This window comes from Vipera ursinii, assembly GCF_947247035.1.
Source record: "Vipera ursinii genome assembly, chromosome: 5".
In the NCBI taxonomy this organism is placed as follows: Eukaryota; Metazoa; Chordata; class Lepidosauria; order Squamata; family Viperidae; genus Vipera; species Vipera ursinii.
This window is the reverse complement of record NC_139518.1, coordinates 72054180-72076020: the sequence shown is the minus strand read 5'-3', so window position 1 is coordinate 72076020 and position 21841 is coordinate 72054180. Positions and strand designations below refer to the sequence as shown.

The 21841-nt window shown below is 41.0% G+C and overlaps 1 protein-coding gene across 1 annotated transcript in view; it reads right to left on the bottom strand.

Moving 5' to 3' along the window:
• The window catches only part of PLCE1 (phospholipase C epsilon 1), a 132445-nt gene that overhangs the window by 18125 nt on the left and 92479 nt on the right, over positions 1-21841 (bottom strand). Inside the window, exons 10-20 of the mRNA XM_083364144.1 lie at positions 18656-18818; positions 14556-14678; positions 14336-14472; positions 13142-13380; positions 12048-12109; positions 11803-11968; positions 10073-10180; positions 9529-9645; positions 8441-8599; positions 5570-5699; positions 278-402 (exon numbers count right to left, since the gene is read on the bottom strand). Coding sequence (XP_083220270.1) covers positions 278-402; positions 5570-5699; positions 8441-8599; positions 9529-9645; positions 10073-10180; positions 11803-11968; positions 12048-12109; positions 13142-13380; positions 14336-14472; positions 14556-14678; positions 18656-18818 — 1529 coding nt within the window. The remainder of the gene's footprint in view (positions 1-277; positions 403-5569; positions 5700-8440; positions 8600-9528; positions 9646-10072; positions 10181-11802; positions 11969-12047; positions 12110-13141; positions 13381-14335; positions 14473-14555; positions 14679-18655; positions 18819-21841) is intronic.

Here is a 21841-nt window from a genome sequence, read left to right as displayed (position 1 = left end):
GAGTCCTTCGGGAAAAGGGCGGTATATAAATTGAATTAAATAAATAAATAAATAAATAAATAAATAAATAAATAAATAAATAAATAAATAAATAAATAAATAATGTCCTTTTCAAGTACTGACAAAGTTGTTTGCTAATCACAAAAGTTATAATATATTGACTTATCTTTAAAAGGCTTGGGTTTTTTTTTTTTTTAAAGTTTCTTAATAAATCCCAGCTCCCGCCTAACCCTTCTTTAGGATAGATAGAAATTTGGAGGAAAAAGCTAAATAGTACCTTTCCTTTAGAACTGCACACAGTGCTATCAGCCTTCTTAATTCTCTTGGCACTTTCTTCACCAAATTCAAACTGAAGCTTATCGATCGTTAATTTGTTCTCAGGTCGGTCTTCCAAAATGTTATCTGGAAAGCAAGTAATAATCTGATTGAAGTTTCTGAAAGGGAAATTTTATTTCAAGTGAATGTTTTTGGGATGGTATTATCTGAATAGAGATTAACACGCCAAATAGTGTTTCTTTCCCTAACACTATTCTGTTGGAGTCAGAATAATATCCTGTTGTAACCGAGTTTGGCCACAAACATTTCCTTAAAGAAAGAAAGCAGATTTTTTCCAGTTATACGTATATCATTACAGGTAGTCCTCAACTTACAACCACAATTGAGCCCCAAATATCTGTTGTTAAGTTAGATATTTGTTAAGTGAGGTTTCCCCCTATTGTATAACCTTTCTTTCCTTAGTTGTTAAGTAAATCACTACAGTTTTAAGTTAGTAATATTTATTTATTTATTTATTTTATTACATTTATATACCGCCCTTTCCCGAAGGACTCAATTAAAAACCAAGATACAAAAGTTAAAAACAAATTAAAAAAAAATTATATTTGTCCCTGTATAAATAAAACCCCAATTAAAATAAGATTGATCCTCAGCCTGGGCCAGAGAGCTCGAAGAGCCAGGTCTTCAGGTCCCGGCGGAATGAACGGAGGTCGGGGGCAGTCCTCAGCTCCACTGGCAGCTGGTTCCAAAGGGCAGGCGCCCCCACTGAGAAGGCCCTATCCCTGGGTGTCGTCCGCCGGCAATCTCTTACCGGTGGCTCCCTGAGAAGACCCTCCCTGTGGGAGCGCACTGGACGAAGGGAACTTGATGCCGGCAGCAGGTGTTCCCTCAGATATCCCGGACCCAAGCCATTTAGGGCTTTATAGGTCATCACCAGCACCTTGAATCTCACCCGGAGGGCAACTGGAAGCCAATGCAGCTCGCGGAGTAGAGGTGTTACATGGGAGTATCGGGAGACCCCCATCACAACTCGCGCGGTTAAGTGAACTGGCTTCCCCACTGACTTTGCTTGTGAAAAGGTTGCAAAAGATGGTCACATGATCTTGGGACACAGCAACAGTCCTAAGTATGAACCAGTTGCCAAGCATCTGAATTTTGATCACATGATCATGGGTAAGGTTGGGGCTTACAGTATTTGCCGGGATTGTAAATGTAAAAAATGGTCGTAAGTCACTGTTTTCAGTGCTATGGTAACTTTGAATGGTCACTAAATGAACTTTTGTTAAGTTGAGGACTACCTGTAATATATTACATTAAAACGGCCCGAGTTACTGTAGATGGACAAAAGCAATCTGATGCAATTTTCCAAAAACTTAAGTATTTTAAATACTTGTTGCACGGCAATGTACACAGCCACACTATTCAAGCATTTACTAGATAGCTAAAAGGGAGGCGCGTGAAATGGGACTGAGGTGCTTAGTAACACACATCCTCATTCATTCATTCATTCATTCATTCCCTCACTCAAATTGTATTGCATACTTTAAATCATATACGTGCCCCAAAATCTATTTTACTTTCAACATGTATAAGAAAAAAGTGCAATATCTGCAAATGCTATAAGCTCCAAAGCAGGAAAAGACAATTAATGAAATATACAGTTGAACTTAAGTGTAAAGTGAAAATGCATTCAAAGCACACGTTCTAAATTGCTTGGAAATGCAGAGATGTAATTCATGCAGTTAAAATGTTTGATCAAGGGGTTTTACCTTCCTGGCTGTTAGCAGCAGGAGAAGCATTAAGGACATCAGCTATGAAAACAGTCAGAAAAGAAATAAAAGTAAAGGGAATTGACAGATAAATGAACATAACATTAGGACTAGGTAGAATTATCATACTGACACAAACACTTGAAGAACTGCTTCAGGGGAACCTCAGTAGAAATACTTTATAAAAGAGAACACGAAGGCCAAGCAATTGGCCTTCGTATCCAAAGCTGTCGGAAAATCAGAGAAGAATTGACTTCTTAGTATGAGTATTTAGCAAAGATGGGAATCAGGTAAGAGATTAAGACAACAGTCTTATACACACTTTCATGACAATGACTGGATGCAATGGAGCTTACTTCCATGTAAAAATGCACAGAAATTGTGATGTTAATTTATCAGACAGGTACTTTAATCGTATTAGACACAGAAGAATCTACCTTGGATGAATCAGCAGATTCTTTACATCATGCAAGAAAATAACCAACAACATATTAATATTTGCTTTTGCAACTTATTAGTTATATTGTATATTCTAATTTAACTTGTTTAATCACATTCAACTGAATCAGCTCTCAATGAGGGGTACTATCTAAGCACTAAGCTCATGGCGGCAGAACATTGAAATCAGAAATGACTGTTAGTTGTCTTAATCACAGGATATCTTTTGGGATTTTTGTTCAGGGTTTTGGTCTTGTCATTATCATCTAAATCAGGGGTGTCAAACTCAATTTCATTGAGGGCCGCATCAGCATCGTGGTTGCCCTCAGGGGGCCGGGTGGGTGTGGCCTGGGTGGGTGTGGCCTACTGGGTGGGTGTGGCTAGAGTGCGTATGGCCTACTAGGTGGGCATGGCCAGCTCTACATCGTTCGCATCAAGGGTGCCTATGGGGGCCTGGGCAGGAGTGGGACAGATCTGAGGGTCTCTGGGCCAGGGCCAAGGCAGCAGGGGCCATTCCCTCACTGTTTCCAGGATGGCTTTGCAGGCCACATGAAACCACTTCGCGGGCCGCATCTGGCCCCCGGGCCTTGTGTTTGACATGTCTGATCTAAATTAAAGCCTTCAATGTGATACACACAAATGTCTGGAAATGTTAACCCGAGGAGCTTTCAATAATAAAGATTTATTTAACTAAGATTTAGATGAAATGTATACGGACTGACATGTCATACAATTATTTTCCCAGTACTTTACACAAAGGAAGTATCTCTATTATCAAAAGCGGATATTAGGGATTATTTCAACTCACTCCACCTGAACCAGCAATCTTCTAGGAAATTTCTAGGAATTACAGAAACTGATTAATTTCAAAAAGATAAGTTGGGTTAGTAACAGCAATGTCTGCTAGACTGAGGTTTAAAAAAATCCATAACGTTGTCAAGAAAACTATAGAGGTATCCATGAAGTCACCAATTGGACTTAAAAGATTTGCATTCGCTGTATCAGAACACACCAATCTCTATGGATGATGGTCAGCCAGACAGATGTTCAAACTGCTTTGGCATTTTGGTCTACCTACTGAGTCCCTTCCAAGAACCTGTACTATTACTACTACTACTACTACTACTACTACTACTACTACTACTACTACTATAGATTTTATTGAGAGACTGTACTGTATTTTGATATGGGTTTATTTGTTCCTTGACCCAGGAATTTCAAGAATAGTGACCATGTTTCCCCCACAATAAGACCGGGTCTTTTATTAATTTTTGCTCCAGAAGACACATTTCCCAGTTAGGCCTTTGGGGGAAAATACGGTACTAAATGCATCCATCTGGCTGACGATCTTAACTGGGGCTTACAGGGAGTGCAGAATTATTAGGCAAATGAGTATTTTGACCACATCATCCTCTTTATGCATGTTGTCTTACTCCAAGCTGTATAGGCTCGAAAGCCTACTACCAATTAAGCATATTAGGTGATGTGCATCTCTGTAATGAGAAGGGGTGTGGTCTAATGACATCAACACCCTGTATCAGGTGTGCATAATTATTAGGCAACTTCCTTTCCTTTGGCAAAATGGGTCAAAAGAAGGACTTGACAGGCTCAGAAAAGTCAAAAATAGTGAGATATCTTGCAGAGGGATGCAGCACTCTTAAAATTGCAAAGCTTATGAAGCGTGATCATCGAACAATCAAGCGTTTCATTCAAAATAGTCAACAGGGTCGCAAGAAGCGTGTGGAGAAACCAAGGCGCAAAATAACTGCCCATGAACTGAGAAAAGTCAAGCGTGCAGCTGCCAAGATGCCACTTGCCACCAGTTTGGCCATATTTCAGAGCTGCAACATCACTGGAGTGCCCAAAAGCACAAGGTGTGCAATACTCAGAGACATGGCCAAGGTAAGAAAGGCTGAAAGACGACCACCACTGAACAAGACACACAAGCTGAAACGTCAAGACTGGGCCAAGAAATATCTCAAGACTGATTTTTCTAAGGTTTTATGGACTGATGAAATGAGAGTGAGTCTTGATGGGCCAGATGGATGGGCCCGTGGCTGGATTGGTAAAGGGCAGAGAGCTCCAGTCCGACTCAGACGCCAGCAAGGTGGAGGTGGAGTACTGGTTTGGGCTGGTATCATCAAAGATGAGCTTGTGGGGCCTTTTCGGGTTGAGGATGGAGTCAAGCTCAACTCCCAGTCCTACTGCCAGTTTCTGGAAGACACCTTCTTCAAGCAGTGGTACAGGAAGAAGTCTGCATCCTTCAAGAAAAACATGATTTTCATGCAGGACAATGCTCCATCACACGCGTCCAAGTACTCCACAGCGTGGCTGGCAAGAAAGGGTATAAAAGAAGGAAATCTAATGACATGGCCTCCTTGTTCACCTGATCTGAACCCCATTGAGAACCTGTGGTCCATCATCAAATGTGAGATTTACAAGGAGGGAAAACAGTACACCTCTCTGAACAGTGTCTGGGAGGCTGTGGTTGCTGCTGCACGCAATGTTGATGGTGAACAGATCAAAACACTGACAGAATCCATGGATGGCAGGCTTTTGAGTGTCCTTGCAAAGAAAGGTGGCTATATTGGTCACTGATTTGTTTTTGTTATGTTTTTGAATGTCAGAAATGTATATTTGTGAATGTTGAGATGTTATATTGGTTTCACTGGTAAAAATAAATAATTGAAATGGGTATATATTTGTTTTTTGTTAAGTTGCCTAATAATTATGCACAGTAATAGTCACCTGCACACACAGATATCCCCCTAAAATAGCTATAACTAAAAACAAACTAAAAACTACTTCCAAAAATATTCAGCTTTGATATTAATGAGTTTTTTGGGTTCATTGAGAACATGGTTGTTGTTCAATAATAAAATTAATCCTCAAAAATACAACTTGCCTAATAATTCTGCACTCCCTGTATATTTGGGGTGGGGCTTATATTACGAGAGTCCTGAAAAATCATACTAGGGCTTATTTTCAGGTTGGCTCTTCTTTTCGCGGCAACATGTTATGACCAAAGCTTTGACCTTGTCATAAATCTGAAAAATGCAGCATTACATGCAAGTGTGTTCATTTACCATCAGACAAGGACTCATAGTCATAATCATATTCATCTTCTTCATCCTCCTCTTCTTCGTTAGCAGTAGAAAGATTTCCCACATTACTACCGTTGCTTGCATGAGCCTGCATGTATGCCAGCTGATGAGCCTGCAGCATCAAATCAGATTTTTCAAGTGAGACTGTATAGCAACAGGTCCTCTATCTTCATACTCCACCACCCAGTTATCTACCACCTTTCTTATATTCCCATTTATCCATGAAAATCCACACCACCTCCTACTTCCTACTAGATTACTCTTTCCACTGAGTTATCAATAAGGTCTTACTAGACATATAGGTCTCCATCCACTTGGAATAACGTTTAAATTTATTTAACAGAAGAGGTCAGCTACAAAAATATTGGTACCGTGGTGGCACAGGGGTTAGAATGCAGTACTGCAGGCTAACTCTGCCCACTGCCAGGAGTTCAATCTTGAATAGAATAGAGCTGGAAGGGACCTCGGAGGTCTTCCAATCCAGCCCTTGCTCGAGCAGGAGAACCTACACCATTTCAGACAAGTGACTGTCTAGTCTCTTTTTAAAAACCTCCACTGATGGAGCACCCACAATTTCTGAAGGCAAGCTGTTCCACTAGTCAATTGTCCTCACTGTTAGGAAGTTTCTCCTTAATTCCAGGTTGCTTTCTCTCTTTGGTCAGTTTCCAACCGTTGTTTCTTGTCTTGCCCTCTGGTGCCTTGGAGAATAGTTTGACGCCCTCTTCTTTGTGGCAGCCTCTCAATACTGGAATACTGCTATCATGTCACCCTTTTCTTCTTTTCTTTAGACTACTAGCTAAACCCAAGTCCTGTAGACATTCTTCATATGTTTTAGTCTCCAGGCCTTTGATCATTTTAGTGGCTCTTCTCTGAACTTTTTCCAGGGTCTCGGTATCTTTTTTTTTTGTACAACGGTGACCCAGATTGTTGGGGGCAATTAAGCTGACTTTGTAATAATGCCGCTTGGGGTGTGTGTGAAAGCCCTAATAAGCAGGCATATACATAGAATGAAGGCTACTGCTAAGCTTGTAAGCCGCCCTGAGTCTTCGGAGAAGGGCGGGATATAAATGGAATTAAAATAAATAAATAAATAAATAAAATTGGTTGCAGTATTGCAGGTGTGGTCTTACTAGGGTTTCATAAAGCGGTACTAATACTTCACGTGATCTTGATTCTACGCCTCTGTTTATACAACCCAGGAGAGTATTAGCTTTTTTGGCGGCTGCTGCTGCTGGCACACTACTGGCTCATAATCAAGTGACTGTCCACTAGGACTCCAAGGTCCCTTTCACAGTTGCTGTTTTTGAGCCAGGTCTTGCCTAACCTGTACTTAAACCTTTGATTCTTGCTGCCTAAATGTAAAACTTGGCTTTTCTCCACATTAATACTCATTTTGTTGGATAGGGCCCATGGTTCAAGTTTGTCAAGGTATTTTTGGATCCTGAGCTTGTCTTCTGGGGTGTTGACTATTCCTGCCAGTTTGGTGCCATCTGCAAATTTGATGAGCTCCCCTTCTATTCCATCATCTAAGTCATTAATGAAGATATTGAAGAGTACTGGGCCTAAGACACAGCCTTGTGGTACCCCACTGCTTACTTCTCTCCATGTGGATGTAGATGTCTTGACCGGCTCAAGGTTGACTCAGCCTTCCATCCATCTGGACCCAGATTGTTGGGGGCAATATACTGACTTTGTAAACAGCTTAGAGGGCTGTAGAGCACTATGATGCTGTATATAAGTCTAAGTGCTATTGCTATTCCATGCAGAGACTAGCAATCTCTAATGACATGAATGTAAGCCTGAATCATCTCCTGCAACAGTAAGCATGTCTTTTTTCTCATTAAAGAAACACTAGAATAAAACATTCCACGTTAAGATGTAGTATACAAATAAACCTCTCCCTTTGGGCATCTATGTATTCCGGTCTTCATGCAAAATATCTTCATTACATAAGGTATGCATTTGCTTTGATATTTAGCACAAAAAGGTTAGATATACCATAACTTAAAAGGAATGTGGGAATTTTGTTTTTGTTTTCAATGAACAACATCTTACTAAGTCATAAAACTCAGATCTGCAGCTCATCCAGGTTTATTTAAACCATTTTCATAAATCGTGGCTTTAAGATACCTTCTTTGGAACTGATAGTTAATATTTATAACAGTTTGTTAAGTTTAGATATGTCAAGTTGTGGCTGCTAAATGGAAAAGCTTTTAAGACCTTCCTCTCAGCTACACCAGACAAGTGTAGCTTGTCTACACCACCTTTGCAGAGGTGGGATTTGCTGTCTGTTGCTGTCTTCTCAATTCTGTTTGTATGCATTTGTTCGTAAGCTTGGTCTTTTACAGCCAGAATTAGTTCCTCGGTCTCTTTCTTTTAATGTTCCTGATCTTACCCACTGCCAAGTCTTGTTATCTGCCTTGGCTGCTATTTTCTTTATGTACTGGCCACAGAATACTTTGTCTTGCCATGTCTCATTTCTATTCTTCATTTGGTCTTTATTGTAGAACACTGCGTCTGTTAGGTATTCAGTAAAATTTCATGCTTCAAAACAACTTTTTCACTGCCTTTCAGATATTCTTCCAATGCTTTTTTCTTTCTTCTTCAAATTATTATTATTATTATTATGGCTGGTCCACAGACAGCTAGATGTTTAGACTGGATTTTCCACCTATCATGTCCTTCCCAAGGAGCTGAAATAGGTAGATATTGTTGTTTGATGGTCTTAAAGGTATAGTTGCAAGAAGTTAGTGGCTCCAAATAAAACTGCCTTTTATTTCCTTAAATTCAAATTTTATTCTTAAAACATTGTGATGCCCAAAGTGGAGTATCTGTAGTCAATTTAAAACTTACCTTTTGTTTCAATATATCCACTGGAGTTTGATGTGCTTTGAGCTTCTTATTTTTAAGCAGAATCTTTCTTCTTAATTGATGGGGAGAAGGTAACAACGGGTCATCAGAAAAATCAGTTTCAAATAAAAATTTAGTTACCAGTTTATCCCCAAATGAATTCTGGAATATCAACATAAAAGATATTAGTTCTGAATGATGTTATTAATCCCCCTCAGACAATCAAATTTTGTTCCTAATAAACCAGGATAGGTACAAGCTTTATATACCTGCATTCAGTCCTTTTTTTGCTTGAGTATTTATTTATTTATTATGAAATTTATGATATTCAACAACTCATGGCAATAAAGTTAGGACTCTGCAGTTAACCATAATATACTGTTTATTTCTATATGATTTATTATGAAAATTGATATGCTCTGAGTAGCATACAGCATTCATATAATAAGATTAAAAATACAAATCAATTCATCCAATTATAATCAATTGAACTGATTGAAACAAAATAGCTTATGACTTCCTAAAAATGCAGTAAGGAAAGTTTCGTTTTTGTCCAAACCATAAAAATTATTATTATTGTTGTTGTTGTTATTGTTATTTTCCTACCAAGCAAAGATACAAAAAAGTAATGGTAAAGGTTTCCGAAGACCCTTTTCCATGGTCATGTGGCCAGCATGATTATATACCGAGGCGCACAAAAATCTGTTACCTTCCCACCAAAGTGGTACCTATTTATCTACTCACATTTGCATGCTTTTGAACTACTAGATGGGCAGGAGCTAGGGCAAGTAACTGGAGCTCACCACATCACTCATGCTCAGGTCTTGAACTCTGTGTTTTTAACCACTGAGCCATTGCGACATTTAAAGGTATGTTTTAAAAGTTAATTTCAAATCCTCTCTTATTGGGAAGTTGTTAATTCACAGTATCCTTGTAAGGATACAGTAAGAAGATAATAACTGACTGCAATTTCTAACATATTAGCTAATATAAAAAGAGAAACATAAGAGAAAAGGAATTATATAAGTATTAATGATTATGTTAATAGCTTGGCTTGTTAAATCTGACATGAATATAATCTTGTAACCCACCTTGAAAATGTCAGCCATCTTTCGTTGCTGTGGCAAAGAACAATGATTCTCAATAGATATGATAACCGGATTATCTGAAGTGATGAAAGCATTACGATCAATAGCTTCAACTACTTCCTGTAATAATAAAAAAACAACAATCAGAATTACAGCATTCCTCAGTCACAATTAACATGCACAATACTTTGTCCCACAAATTACTAAAGGAAATCTTAGTATGCTGACTCTAAACCAAAAGAGGAATGCAAAGTTTAGGGAAACTTAAATTGGTTTGAAAGTCTTCTGATTAAAGCACAGTCATAATCACAATTTCAAAGCTTTTGATCTCACATGCCTCCAGGAGGTTTGTACATACTCTTCTATGAAATATGAAATGTGATATATGATATATGATTATGTTATGTTGATTTCATATGCCTCAAGGTTAGTATATACTCTTCTGTCAAATTAATTTATTGTAGATGAGATATTGATTATATGAAATTTGAAATATGAAAATGTTGTGTTATGTTATGTTATGTTTATTATTATAAACTGCATATACCTTAAAAGCTATCTTGGTAGTAAGTGTATGTCCATGATAAATTACAGGCATGCCGTCATCCCCATCCCAGCAGTCTAATTCCACACTCCGACAACCTTGTAATAAAATCTGTAATACAGAAAAATATGATAATGTAATGATCCTATAACAATCTTTCTCAATCGTAGCAACTCTAAGATGTGTGGACTTCATCTTTCAGAATTCCCCAACCAGCATGCTTTTTGTTTTGTGAACAAAAAAAGCTGTTAAAGCTGTTCCTTTTTAAAAATTTATTAGTACTATGTAAAATTTCTTTTACTGCATCATTCTAAATCGTCCATCTTTTTATAGGCCCCAGCAAAACTTTCCATTACAGACAGAGTTGCACATAAACAAAATGCAAATCAGATTACGTTTTATGAGCTTCTTCTATTTTAGAAATAAATTCACATATTATAGATTTTAAATACACCTGGAAAAATAAATATGGAAATTAACTTTGTTTTGGGATGGATGCATGCATCTTTTTTTGGCATGCACATCCAGGATCCTTCTAAATGCTTCCCCAGAGCTAATTTCATCTTTTAAGACAATTAATGAGAGAGAAAAAAAGAGAGAATAATTGTGCAATTTCATTTGATGTTGATAGTTCCAAAAACTGTTATGGGCAATCCTTGATTTATTATTGTGATTGAGCCTGGTCCTACATTGTGGTGATTGTTAAGTGAATCACAATGTGACCACATCTGATTTTACAACCTTTTTTGCAGTGGTCATTAAGTGAGCACTGTGGTCATTAAGCAAACATCACAGTTTTAAGAGAACACTGTAGTCATTAAGTGAGTGTTGCAGTTGTTAAACTAGTACATTTTCCCCAATTGGATTTTTTTTTAATTGTACTGGAAACCGGAAATAAATCCTGGAAACCAGCAAAACCTGCCAAAAATTGCAGTCATGTGATCATGGGACACTGCAAACAGAGGTAAATGTGAACTGGTTGCCAAAAGCCTAAAATATGACCACATGATCATGGGGAGATGTGGCACTTGGAACTTCAAAAACAGGTTGTAAGTAGATCTGTCATGACTCTGAACAGTCACAAAGCAACTGGTCATTCAGCGAGGACTACCTGTACTCTGGAAGTATCCATTGAAGCTAAACCAAGAAGCATTTCATTCAATGCCAACAAAGTGTTTATTAATATCTACACATAATAAGTGAGATGGTTCTAGAGTTCTTTTAACGATCCCTGGACCTTTGTTATGCACACAAATAAAGCTGAATCCCCGGAAAGTATGTTTTCCTCTAGGTCACTTTGCTTGGAAATATGTCTAAAATATTATATAATATTCTTAGAAGCAACATTCTCTTGAGTAACAGTTTTGCTACAAACTCATCATCTTTTTAGCACAAGTTACATTATTCTGAATGGTGCCTTGACATCTACACAAAACAACATATTAGCTCAGTCTTTCCTGTGGGAAAGTCTAATTTTAGCAGTTTAGATCAGACTGGCTAGTGTCTAAATTCTATGACTCTCAAATGAAAACTCAGAACAAAGCACAAATATATAAATATAAAAAAAGCATCTGAGCACAACTGTGCATACAAACCACTTTCCCACACATCTTATTTTCCTACGTTTTACAGGCCACGACTAGGAACATGTGAAAGGTCACGCTTCTTTGACTTTACAAATAAACAAACAAATTCTTTGAGAAGAAAGGAGACAGCAGACTGACTTTGTATACCTGGCTGTAAAGTTCAACTGAAGATTCTCCTTTAAGCTGATGTCCCGTGAGATATGTATTGTGTGAAGATTCGATGTAATAATATGAGAGTGGAAACTGCAGATCTTCTATGTTCTCTTGAGATTCATTATTCATGCAGGCAAAATTATCTTTATCCATCAGAAACCTAAGATACAGATTTTTAAAATTCATAATAGTTACATAAAACATCTGGACTGTACATTGGAATATCCAAAGAGAATTACCGTGTGAATCCTTCAAATGACATTAGCCCCTGCTGATACATACTGATGCTTGGTTCAAATTTCTGTAATGGTAGAAAGGGAAAGGGTGAAAATTAACAGATGTAACAAACATCCATTTTGACTCAAGTTTTTACATACAAATAAATACAATACACAATTGGCACAGCTAATTAGATATGATAATGGCGGATCTGGGTTTTCAAATGAAGCTGTATGTTAGCATGGCATCTAAAAGGGAAAGATAGCACTGGGCATAAATATCAAGCAGAAAAGCAGAGATTCCCACTTGCCAATTTTGAACAACACCTTCCACTCCCACAACATTCGTCTTAGCCATTTCTGGCCTTCAAACCTAGCCAGAAGAAACTGGTAGAGAGGAAAATGTTGCAGGATGAAAAGAGTAAATAAGGAATCGGTACTGACCTTTTGTACATCACTACTTTCAGTCCCTTGTACACCTATGTTAACCTACTTCCATAGCATCAAGTGATATGAACATTGGGAGGAAGGTGGTATTAGCGCCTTCGAGGCAATTTTGACTGCAGGGAACTAGGAGCCGTAGGGGCGCAGTGGTTAAGGTGCGGTAATGCAGGCTAATGCTGCCGATTGCCAGCAGTTCAATTCTCACTGGCTCAAGGTTGACTCAGCCTTCCATTCTTCCGAGATCGGTTAAATGAGGACCCAGACTGTTGGGGGCAATAGGCTGACTTTGTAAAACACTTAGTGAGGGCTGTATATAAGTCCAAGTGCTATTGTTATTGCTACATGGATGAGTTCTGGAAGGTTTATGGCCACGTTTTCAGAAATGGTTTGCCACTGCCTTCCTCCTGGGTCTGAGAGAAGCGTGACTAGCCCCAAATCATTCTACTGGCTTCCATACCATAATAATCAATTAAAATATTAAAAACACTGAGTTTGGGTTAGAAAGTTGACAGGTGAACCAACTCTCATTTAAGTCCAACTTCATTTGCTGTGCCTCTGAGGCACAAAGTGTCATCCTATAGAGACTATAGCAAAGTGCTTAAAAAGCAATGTGAAAATACAAAGAGCAAATCAGCTAAATACATGCACTTGCAAAAGTCTGCATTACCTACCTGAATAATACTGAGGATTTCATCAAACGTATAGTGCTCTCCTTGGCAATTGACTAAGAAATCATTCAGTTGCTGTATTCCCACACCAAATACTCCCAAAGATGTGCTCTCTACTCCGGTGCCGTTAGTAACAATGCTTGCGGCAGCAATAGCAGCCGATATTTGTCGCTGGTTGTCTGACAACTGCTGCCTATTCTTAATGAACAAGCCCAAATCTGATATGTTCCTCGTTAATAAATCTGAAAGATTAAAAACACGATCAGAACTTTCATAGAATACCCATGCTGCTTTTTTCCAGTCTTTAAATAATCAATGATATTTGGGGAATATTTTGCTGAATCCATGATTTGGGGGGAAAAAATACCGTATCCGTGATTTACATGATTTGGAAATGTACTGGTAATATTGAAATGTTACAGTGTGATTTACCCCTCAGTGCATTGCACTGCACCATATAAAAAAAGAAAAAATTGGCCAACAAGCATACACAATTTTTACAGATAATTCTCACTGAATAACCGTTTGTCCAGCGACTGTTCAAAGTTACAGTGGTACTGAGCAAGGAGGATTTATGATAGTCCTCGCAATTGCAGCCACAACAGTGTTCCTAGGGTCATGATAACAATCTAAACCGGTTGCACTTGGCGCCCAGTTCATAATTATGATGTTGCAGCATCCTGCGGTCATATGATTGTCATGTGCAACTTTTCACTATCAGCTTCCACAAGCAAACTCAATGGGGAAGCCAGCAGGAAGTCGCAAGTCATTCCAGTAAATTACTCTTACTCCTGTCCATTTTTCTCTCGAGGAGCTCCCGAACAGCAGGGCAACTGTAGGACCCACTCACACTAGGTCACAGCACTCACCCCACCTTCCACACTGCTTGCAAACCACGTAAACAAAGGCTTCTCATGACTGGGACTTCTGTCTTCTTGCCAGCTTCCCCATTGTTCGTTGGAAGTAACCAGGAATTTTCAAATACTGGGCACGTAAGGCCCTCACTTAACAATCCACAATCTTTGCTTAAGGATGGCAACAGGGCCGCCAGTTTTATCATTGCTAAGTGACGTGTTCATACGACATTGCACATTACAACCACATTCATTAAGCGAAGACTATCTGCATTGGAATGACAACTCGGTCACAGACAACCCAGCTCTAAAACCAATTTGCTGTCACATTGTTTCATTTTACCTAAATCAGGCTGGAGGCCATTTGTATTCTCATCAATCTTCAGGGAAGTATACAGTGGAGCTGAATCAGGACTCAGACGATTGCATGGTATGGCATACGTATCAAAAAGATCCTTGAGATCTTTGCGGCTTCGTACGCTGTAATATACAGACTATTTTTATTATGTATTTTTCAATGATGTAAACTGAATCTGCCTATGTGGAATAAACCAGTAGTTTACCTGAAAGACTTGAAGAGCTCTACAAATTCAACAAAGCTCATATTGCTATCAGAAGCCATACATGTCTGGAAGCCTTTCAATCTTCCTTTACCTCTTCCATGCCAGCTACTACTGCTCCAGGTGCTAAAAAAAATTAAAAGTGTGTATATTCAATTGTAAGTTTATGTAAAAGCAGTTATTTAATTATTATAATATTGTAGAGTACAATAACATTGTACGCTAGACACACCATCTTTCCAAGGTCAATTTTAATTACTTGATTTACTTAATCATTAATACAGTGATATACCGTATATACTTGAATATAAGCCGACTCGAATATAAGCCGAGACCCCTAATTTTACCCCCCAAAAATGGAAAAAGTTGGTGACTCGAGTATAAGCCGAGGCTGGGAAATGCAGCAGCTCACCTTATGCTCCTCTCCAGAGATCTTCCCTCAGCAGCGGCCGGCAAAGTAGCTCGCACGCGAAACAAGCCCGGCAGAGGAGCCGGAGCGGCGAGCAGAGGCGCCCGGCCCAGATCCTGCAAGGCCCGGCCGAGACGCGCCCCCAGCAGCGGAGCTGCTCCGGCTCCTCTGCCGGGCTTGTTTTGCATGTGAGCTACTTTGCCTGATGCTGAGAAGACCCACTTGGGCACTCGGGTTGCTGTCAGTCTCCGCAGGCCCTTCTCGTTTCCAGGAACGTCAAGCGCGCTTGGCTCTCCACCCCCACGGCAGGGCAGGGCAGGGCAGAGACTTGCTCGCCCTTCTGACGGCCCTGAAGAGAAACGAAGGGCTTGCAAACTCCCCACGAGAAGCTGGGCGAAGCGCGCGGCTGGGCGAGTGTGTGCCTGCGCGCGTATTTACGAAAGAAACGCTCCGAGAGTTCTTCTTTCTCCGCCCCCTTGGGGGGAACTCTAGCGACTGCTATAGCCGCGCTTCTCGGCTCCGAAAATAGGGATTTCTACTCTCTCTCTCTCTCTCCCCTCCCCACCCCGCATTCTCCTGCCTCTTCGATTGCGACAATAAAAGGGCGAAGGGTGCGCTGGTTTCTTCCTCCTTCCTCCCCCCCTCCCCTCCCCTCCCCGATTGTCAGGTGAGGCAGCTGGAGGTCTGGCCGGGAGATTGTAGCCGTTTTGAAACGCCGCGTCTTGAAACGCCCGATCAGCTGATTTTCGGGTGGAAGAGCCGCGGCTTGAATCTGTTTGCATCTGCCTGAATTAGACCGAAACGGCCTGAATTTGACCAGAGTTGCTTTGTAATGGCTGGAGGAACTGCAGAGGAGGTCTTGCCGGGAGATTGTGGCCGTTTTGAAACGCCGCGGCTTGAAACGCCCGATCAGCTGATTTTCGGGGCGGAAAGAGCCACGGCTTGAATCTGCTTGTATTTGTTTGAACTTAACCAGAAACGGCACGTAATGGCTGGAGGAACTGCGGAGGGAGTGAATGCTCCAGCCTGGAATATTTGGAAAGGCTGGGGGAACCGGATGAACTGCAGCTTAAGCGACTGTTGCCGGAGGAGCCATGGCTTGAAACGCCCCAGTTTTTGGGCAGCGTTTGCTTGTTCCCTCCCTCCCTCCCTCCCTCCCCTTTCCCTCCTCTCTAAATCCTTCCTTCCTTCCTTCCTTCCTTCCTTCCTTCCTTCCTTCCTTCCTCCCTCCCTCCCTCCCTCCCCTTTCCCTCCTCTCTAAATCCTTCCTTCCTTCCTTCCTTCCTTCCTTCCTTCCTTCCTTCCTTCCTTCCTTCCTTCCCCAGCCCTAATCCGGAAAGTGGAAGGAAAGAAGAGTAAAGGCTGGGCGGAGGAGGAGGGGAAGTTTAAAAAGGGGGCGGCGTTCCCTTTAAAAAGCCGCCCGCCACGCCGTGCTCCCTCGCAGCACTCGCGGCGGCTGGCTTCTTGGCTCCCGGTCTCCCCCAGGCTTCCCGGCTGTGATTGGCGAGCGAGCCTCCCGAGCTCCGGCGGCCGTGACATCAGCAGAAGCGGAGCAAGCAAAAGCGAAGGGGGAAGGAAGTTCACCAGCAGCACCTCGAGCCCGCTCCGAGCGCTGGCGGACGCAGAGCCGAAAGAGAAGCAGCATCTCTGCGCGCCCGGGCTGCTGGGGTGAAGTTGCAGCCGCCGCACCAACCAGCCGAGGAGAAGCAAGAGAAGGAAGTCGCCGCCGCTGCCCAGGCTGGGTTTCCTTGAAGGCTGCTGTTTGCACCCGGGAAGGAAAGTGCAGGAAAAAGGGCAAAGTGGCGAGCTAGCCCGGCATTCAACGTTTCTTCGCCGCTGCCATCCCCGAGAAGGCGAAGGGCTCCTATTTACAGCCACCCATCCGAGAGAAAAGCGGCTGTCGGTGCTTCGTCGGCCTTGATCCGGGACGCAGCCTGACCTCCCCTCGTCCCGGGAGACTCTCGCTTCCCCCCACCCCCCACCCCCCACCCTCCCTACATCCCAAGCCTTCCAGATCTTCGCCTGCCTACTCGCGAGCAGGCATGTTTTCCAGCCAATCCGGGCCTGGGAGCAGGGCGCCGGCGGCACGTCCACTTTCCCCGCACTCTCCGTTCAGACGGCGCCCTTTGAGCCTGGAGTGATGCGGACGTCGGAAAAGGGCGCCGGGCGAAAGCAGCGAAGCGGGATCGCCGCGTGCCCCCCACTCCTCCTCCTCCTCCTCCTCTTCTTCTTCTTCCTCCTCCTGGTCGGCTTGACACCCCCATTTCGGCTGCTTCGCAAACTGCTTCCTCCACCCCACCCCACCCCACCTCACCCCTCCCCGCAAAAGATGCCGGGGTCGACAGCGTTTTTTCTACCCGGGGTGGAGAGCCAAGCGCGCTTGACGTTCCTGGAAACGAGAAGGGCCTGCGGAGACTGACAGCAACCCGAGTGCCCAAGCGGGTCTTCTCAGCATCAGGCAAAGTAGCTCACATGCAAAACAAGCCCGGCAGAGGAGCCGGAGCAGCTCCGCTGCTGGGGGCGTGTCTCGGCCGGGCCTTGCAGGATCTGGGCCGGGCGCCTCTGCTCGCCGCTCCGGCTCCTCTGCCGGGCTTGTTTCGCATGTGATTCCGGGCCAGGTGCTGCTGAGGGCGAGCAGAGGCACCCGGGCGACCCCAGCAGCATCAGGCAAAGTAGCTCGGCCGCGCGCAAGTCCTCGGTAAGTTCTTTTTTTTTTGTTGACTGGAGTATAAGCCGAAGTGGATTTTTTCAGCCCAAAAAGTGGGCTGAAAAATTCGGCTTATACTCAAGTATATACGGTAATATAAAAAGGGACGCGGTGGCTCAGTGGGTTAGGACGCTGAGCTTGTCGATCAGAAGGTCGGCAGTTTGGCGGGTCGAATCCCGAGTGCCGCGTAACAGAGTGAGCGCCTGTTACTCGTCCCATCTTCTGCCCACCTAGCAGTTCGAAAGCACGTAAAAATGCAAGTAGAAAAATAGGGACCGCTATGGTGGGAAGGTAACAGCGTTCCGTGCGCCTTTGGCATCCAGTCATGCCGGCCACATGACCACGGAGACGTCCTCGGACAAGCGCTGGCTCTTTGGCTATGAAACGGAGATGAGCACCGGCCCCTAGAGTCGGAAACGACTAGCACGCATGTGCGGGGGAACCTTTACCTTAACTAATATAAAAAGTGACAGTAAAGATTATCTTATCTTATCCTCTCCTCTCCTCGTCTAGCCTATCTTATCCCTTTATTTTAGAAGGCTCAGCTCAATGCACATAGACGGCTCAATTTTTATTTTTACTATATCCTATGTGGTAGGGTAGGCAATAGTTTGTTCAGAGATGAGCAAGTGATAGGGCTATGTAGGTCTAACAACTAGGCCTGAAATGCTATAAAAATGGCATCCTATCCTTAGAATGAAACCAGGCATTTAGTTCCTTTACTTGTAGAACAGATTACATTTTTTAAAATAGAAATTAATTCTGATGTTGTATGGTGATTTCCCATGATCCCCAAATTCTGAGTTTCTGTACACACACAAGTACAATTCTATTACAAGTGATAACTAAAAAAAAGCTGCTAACAGTCAGTTTCTCAAATATTAAAAACAAACCTTTTTTAAAACCATGCATGTTACGCTTCAAAGAAAAAGCCAAACTCAAAGCCAACACTCACAACAGGCTTTAAAAAAACTGCTTTCTTCTTACCTAGGTTGGCTTTTTACTGACGGTGACATCACGGGAGAAGACTGTGGTCTAACAGGTGAAGAGACACCAGGTGTTACACTAGGTGGCTCTGAAGTAGTCAGTGACTGTGTTCTTCTGGAAGGCAGAGTGTTTGCTCCAGTAAAAGTAACCAGAAGAGTTGGATCTAAAAATAAAAGTAATCTTATCAGTGACTTTTTTTTAAATCTGTAAGTCCTACCTGACCCGTGTCTGATGCCCCATCAAATAAATTATAACTAAAAAAACTATATTTTATTGAGCTACGTGTCCAGTTTCTGAAACAGTGTCCAAAATGTTGTGTTACACACAAGCATTTGTCAGACAGAAAGTGCTGAAAGCAACTGTTCATAATGCTTTAGGAAATATCTAGTAACATATATCACTAGTGTCCCACATTCTGTTTCCCATTTGGGAGTGATTTACTTCCATTTATAAAAAAAGGAGAGAACTGTTCATCTTTCTAATATTCATTAGAAGAAATAATTTTATTCAGGCAAAATAAAGCCACCAGGTAGTAACTACTAAGCATAAATTAAAACACTGACAACATTTTTTTTCAAATGGTTGGCTTCCTGAAAACATTTTGGTCATTATGATACCCCTCTTCAAATTGAACACAAATGGAATTTTGATTGACCGTATCACATAGGAATCTTGAGAGATATGAAATTAACCCTTTAATAACTATAACGTATTTAATCATGTAATGTTTCCATTATGCAGTTTCAGTTCAACTGTTTAATTATTAATAAGGGGGATCTCTGGTGCTCTCTGAGCTTGGTTGTTTTCTTGCAGATATTTCATTTCCCATCATTATTAATCTGTGCATTAATCTATGTGTGTCCTCTCTTCTCCAGCCATCATTCTGGCCACAGGTAATTTGCATTTTTTACTTACCTATAGTAGACCTTAATAACCATACATTCCAACAAGCTATCAGTTTAGCCAATAGTTTGAAGCTGGTTTGTTTCTAACAAACTGTAATTAAAATTAAAGAGTTTGGATGAAATGATAAGCAGCAGTAGATTGGAATAAAACAAAAATACCTTCTGGACTTCCAGTTAGGTGTTGCGGCATAATGGATGCAGGAAGACAGGGTTCCGTCTTCCACATCCATTATAAAAAGGGTTGAAAGTCACCCCGGAGAGGTGATGAAGAAGGAGGGGACCCTCGTCAATCGCAGAAGGGCAGCAGCCCTTCCGCTGGATCAGAGGAAGCCCTCCAAACCAGCGGGGGAAAGACTGGCTAAATTTGTGTGGCCAGTCAGAAGCTGCTGACAACTAAAGATAAGCACTAACTAGCAATTTTTGAGCAACGTGGATGGAACTGGGTGAGACTTTATCCTGTTTTTATGACCTTAACACTACTTTCCTGGAAAAAAGAATGCCCAAAGCAAAGAATCCTCCCCAATGAGAGGGGGAAGTTTTTGCCCCACTCCCTCAGGAAAAGAAAAGCGGTGAATTACCGGTAATTGCTTTGGGGGAAAATAAAGAAAACTACAAAATCAATTTGGAATTAATACAGATGTATAGCTTTGAAATCTGGGGACTAAAAGTACCTTTGAGACTTTTTTTTAGAAAAGATATTTGAAAGTCTGTAACATAGGCTTAGATTTGGAAAGCTGGAAGATGGTGTCAAGATGGTGACATCTAGTGGCAAATCCTAGCACTACAATTTATTACGCTTAAAGAAAACTTGGCTTGAAGCCGACTTGTTGTTCCTGGAAACTTTCACTTTTACAGACTGCAGCTGGGAAAAGGGAAAAAAAATTCTTGGACTGCTTATCTGTTTTGGGGATCCTATTGGACCACAACATACAAAAACAAAATGGGTGTTCCATACTTAGCTGCAAATGGTAGAAAACCATCTTTAACACTTGTCTCCGAAGCGCCCAGCTTAATATACCAGCAAGGAAATGTTAACGAATCTCAGAAATAAATTATTTCTACATTGAAATCAATCCAAGAGACAATTGTTTTATTTCATGATGAGACTAAAAATAACGCAAATGAGATAAAAGAACAATTCTCTAACCTAAACTTACAAATCCAGACAATGACTACAAAGAAGGAACTAGTAACCAAGAAAACAGAAGGAAAATTAGAAGAAATGGATCCAAAGATTGAAGACCTAAGGAAGGAATTAACAGACAGGTACAGACAAATGAAAAATTAGAAGATGCAGTGATAACACCAGAAATGGAAGAGATATCTTACTTGTCAAGATCTCAGAACACATTTGAAGATAAGGAAGAAAAGCTGATTGAATGGATGGTAAAGCTATTAGGAGAAATGGTGAATATTGACAAACAAGAAAAGAAAAACTAAAGGAGAAGGACGGAAGTTGTTTAATGAATATAAATGGGTTGAGCGTTCTTCCAAAAATACTTCAATCAAATTCTCTTCCTCATTCCAAACAATATATAAAAAAACTTGAGTATTCAAATGCACTGACTTGTTATTTGGCAAAAGAAGAAAGCTAGAATAAAACTGAAAATAGAGGTTTTGAACTATTTGATGACCAATTATACTATTAAACAGATGTTTGAATATGGTTAAGAAAATAGATAACTGTTAGAAATAAATATTATTATAATTAGAAGGATAGGATTTGTAACTAGAATATTATACTTTGTTATGAGGGGAAATATGAAAATTTTAAAAGGGTCTGAATAAGGGAAGTTTTTGCTTACCCAAATATAATTTATTATGAGAAAAGTATAAGCGATAAAGATATTTTAAACATTGATGGGAAATTAAAAATTTTAAAAAGCGGGAAAAACAGGATATTGATTGAACAAATGGATTTTAAGTGCAAACACAATTGAGATATGTTCTGGCTAGAAAAGATATTATAAACTATCGATATTATGTATAATACCAGAAAAATGTGATGAAGATGTCTATATTTAATTATATATGTATTAACAGTAATAAGAATTGTATTTGCCCAGTGTGAAAAATACATAATACCACCAGAAGAAAAGAGGACCAAGGAAGCACTGGGTGGTGTAGTACTGGAACTAGACTGAGAAAGTTAATATGAATTACCAATGGACCCAGACAACGCGTTGTTTATTAAGTACTCATGATTGTAAAATTAGAAAATTAATAAAATATTTCTATTAAAAAATACCTTCAAAATCCTCTTTGCAGTTATATTAGAGGA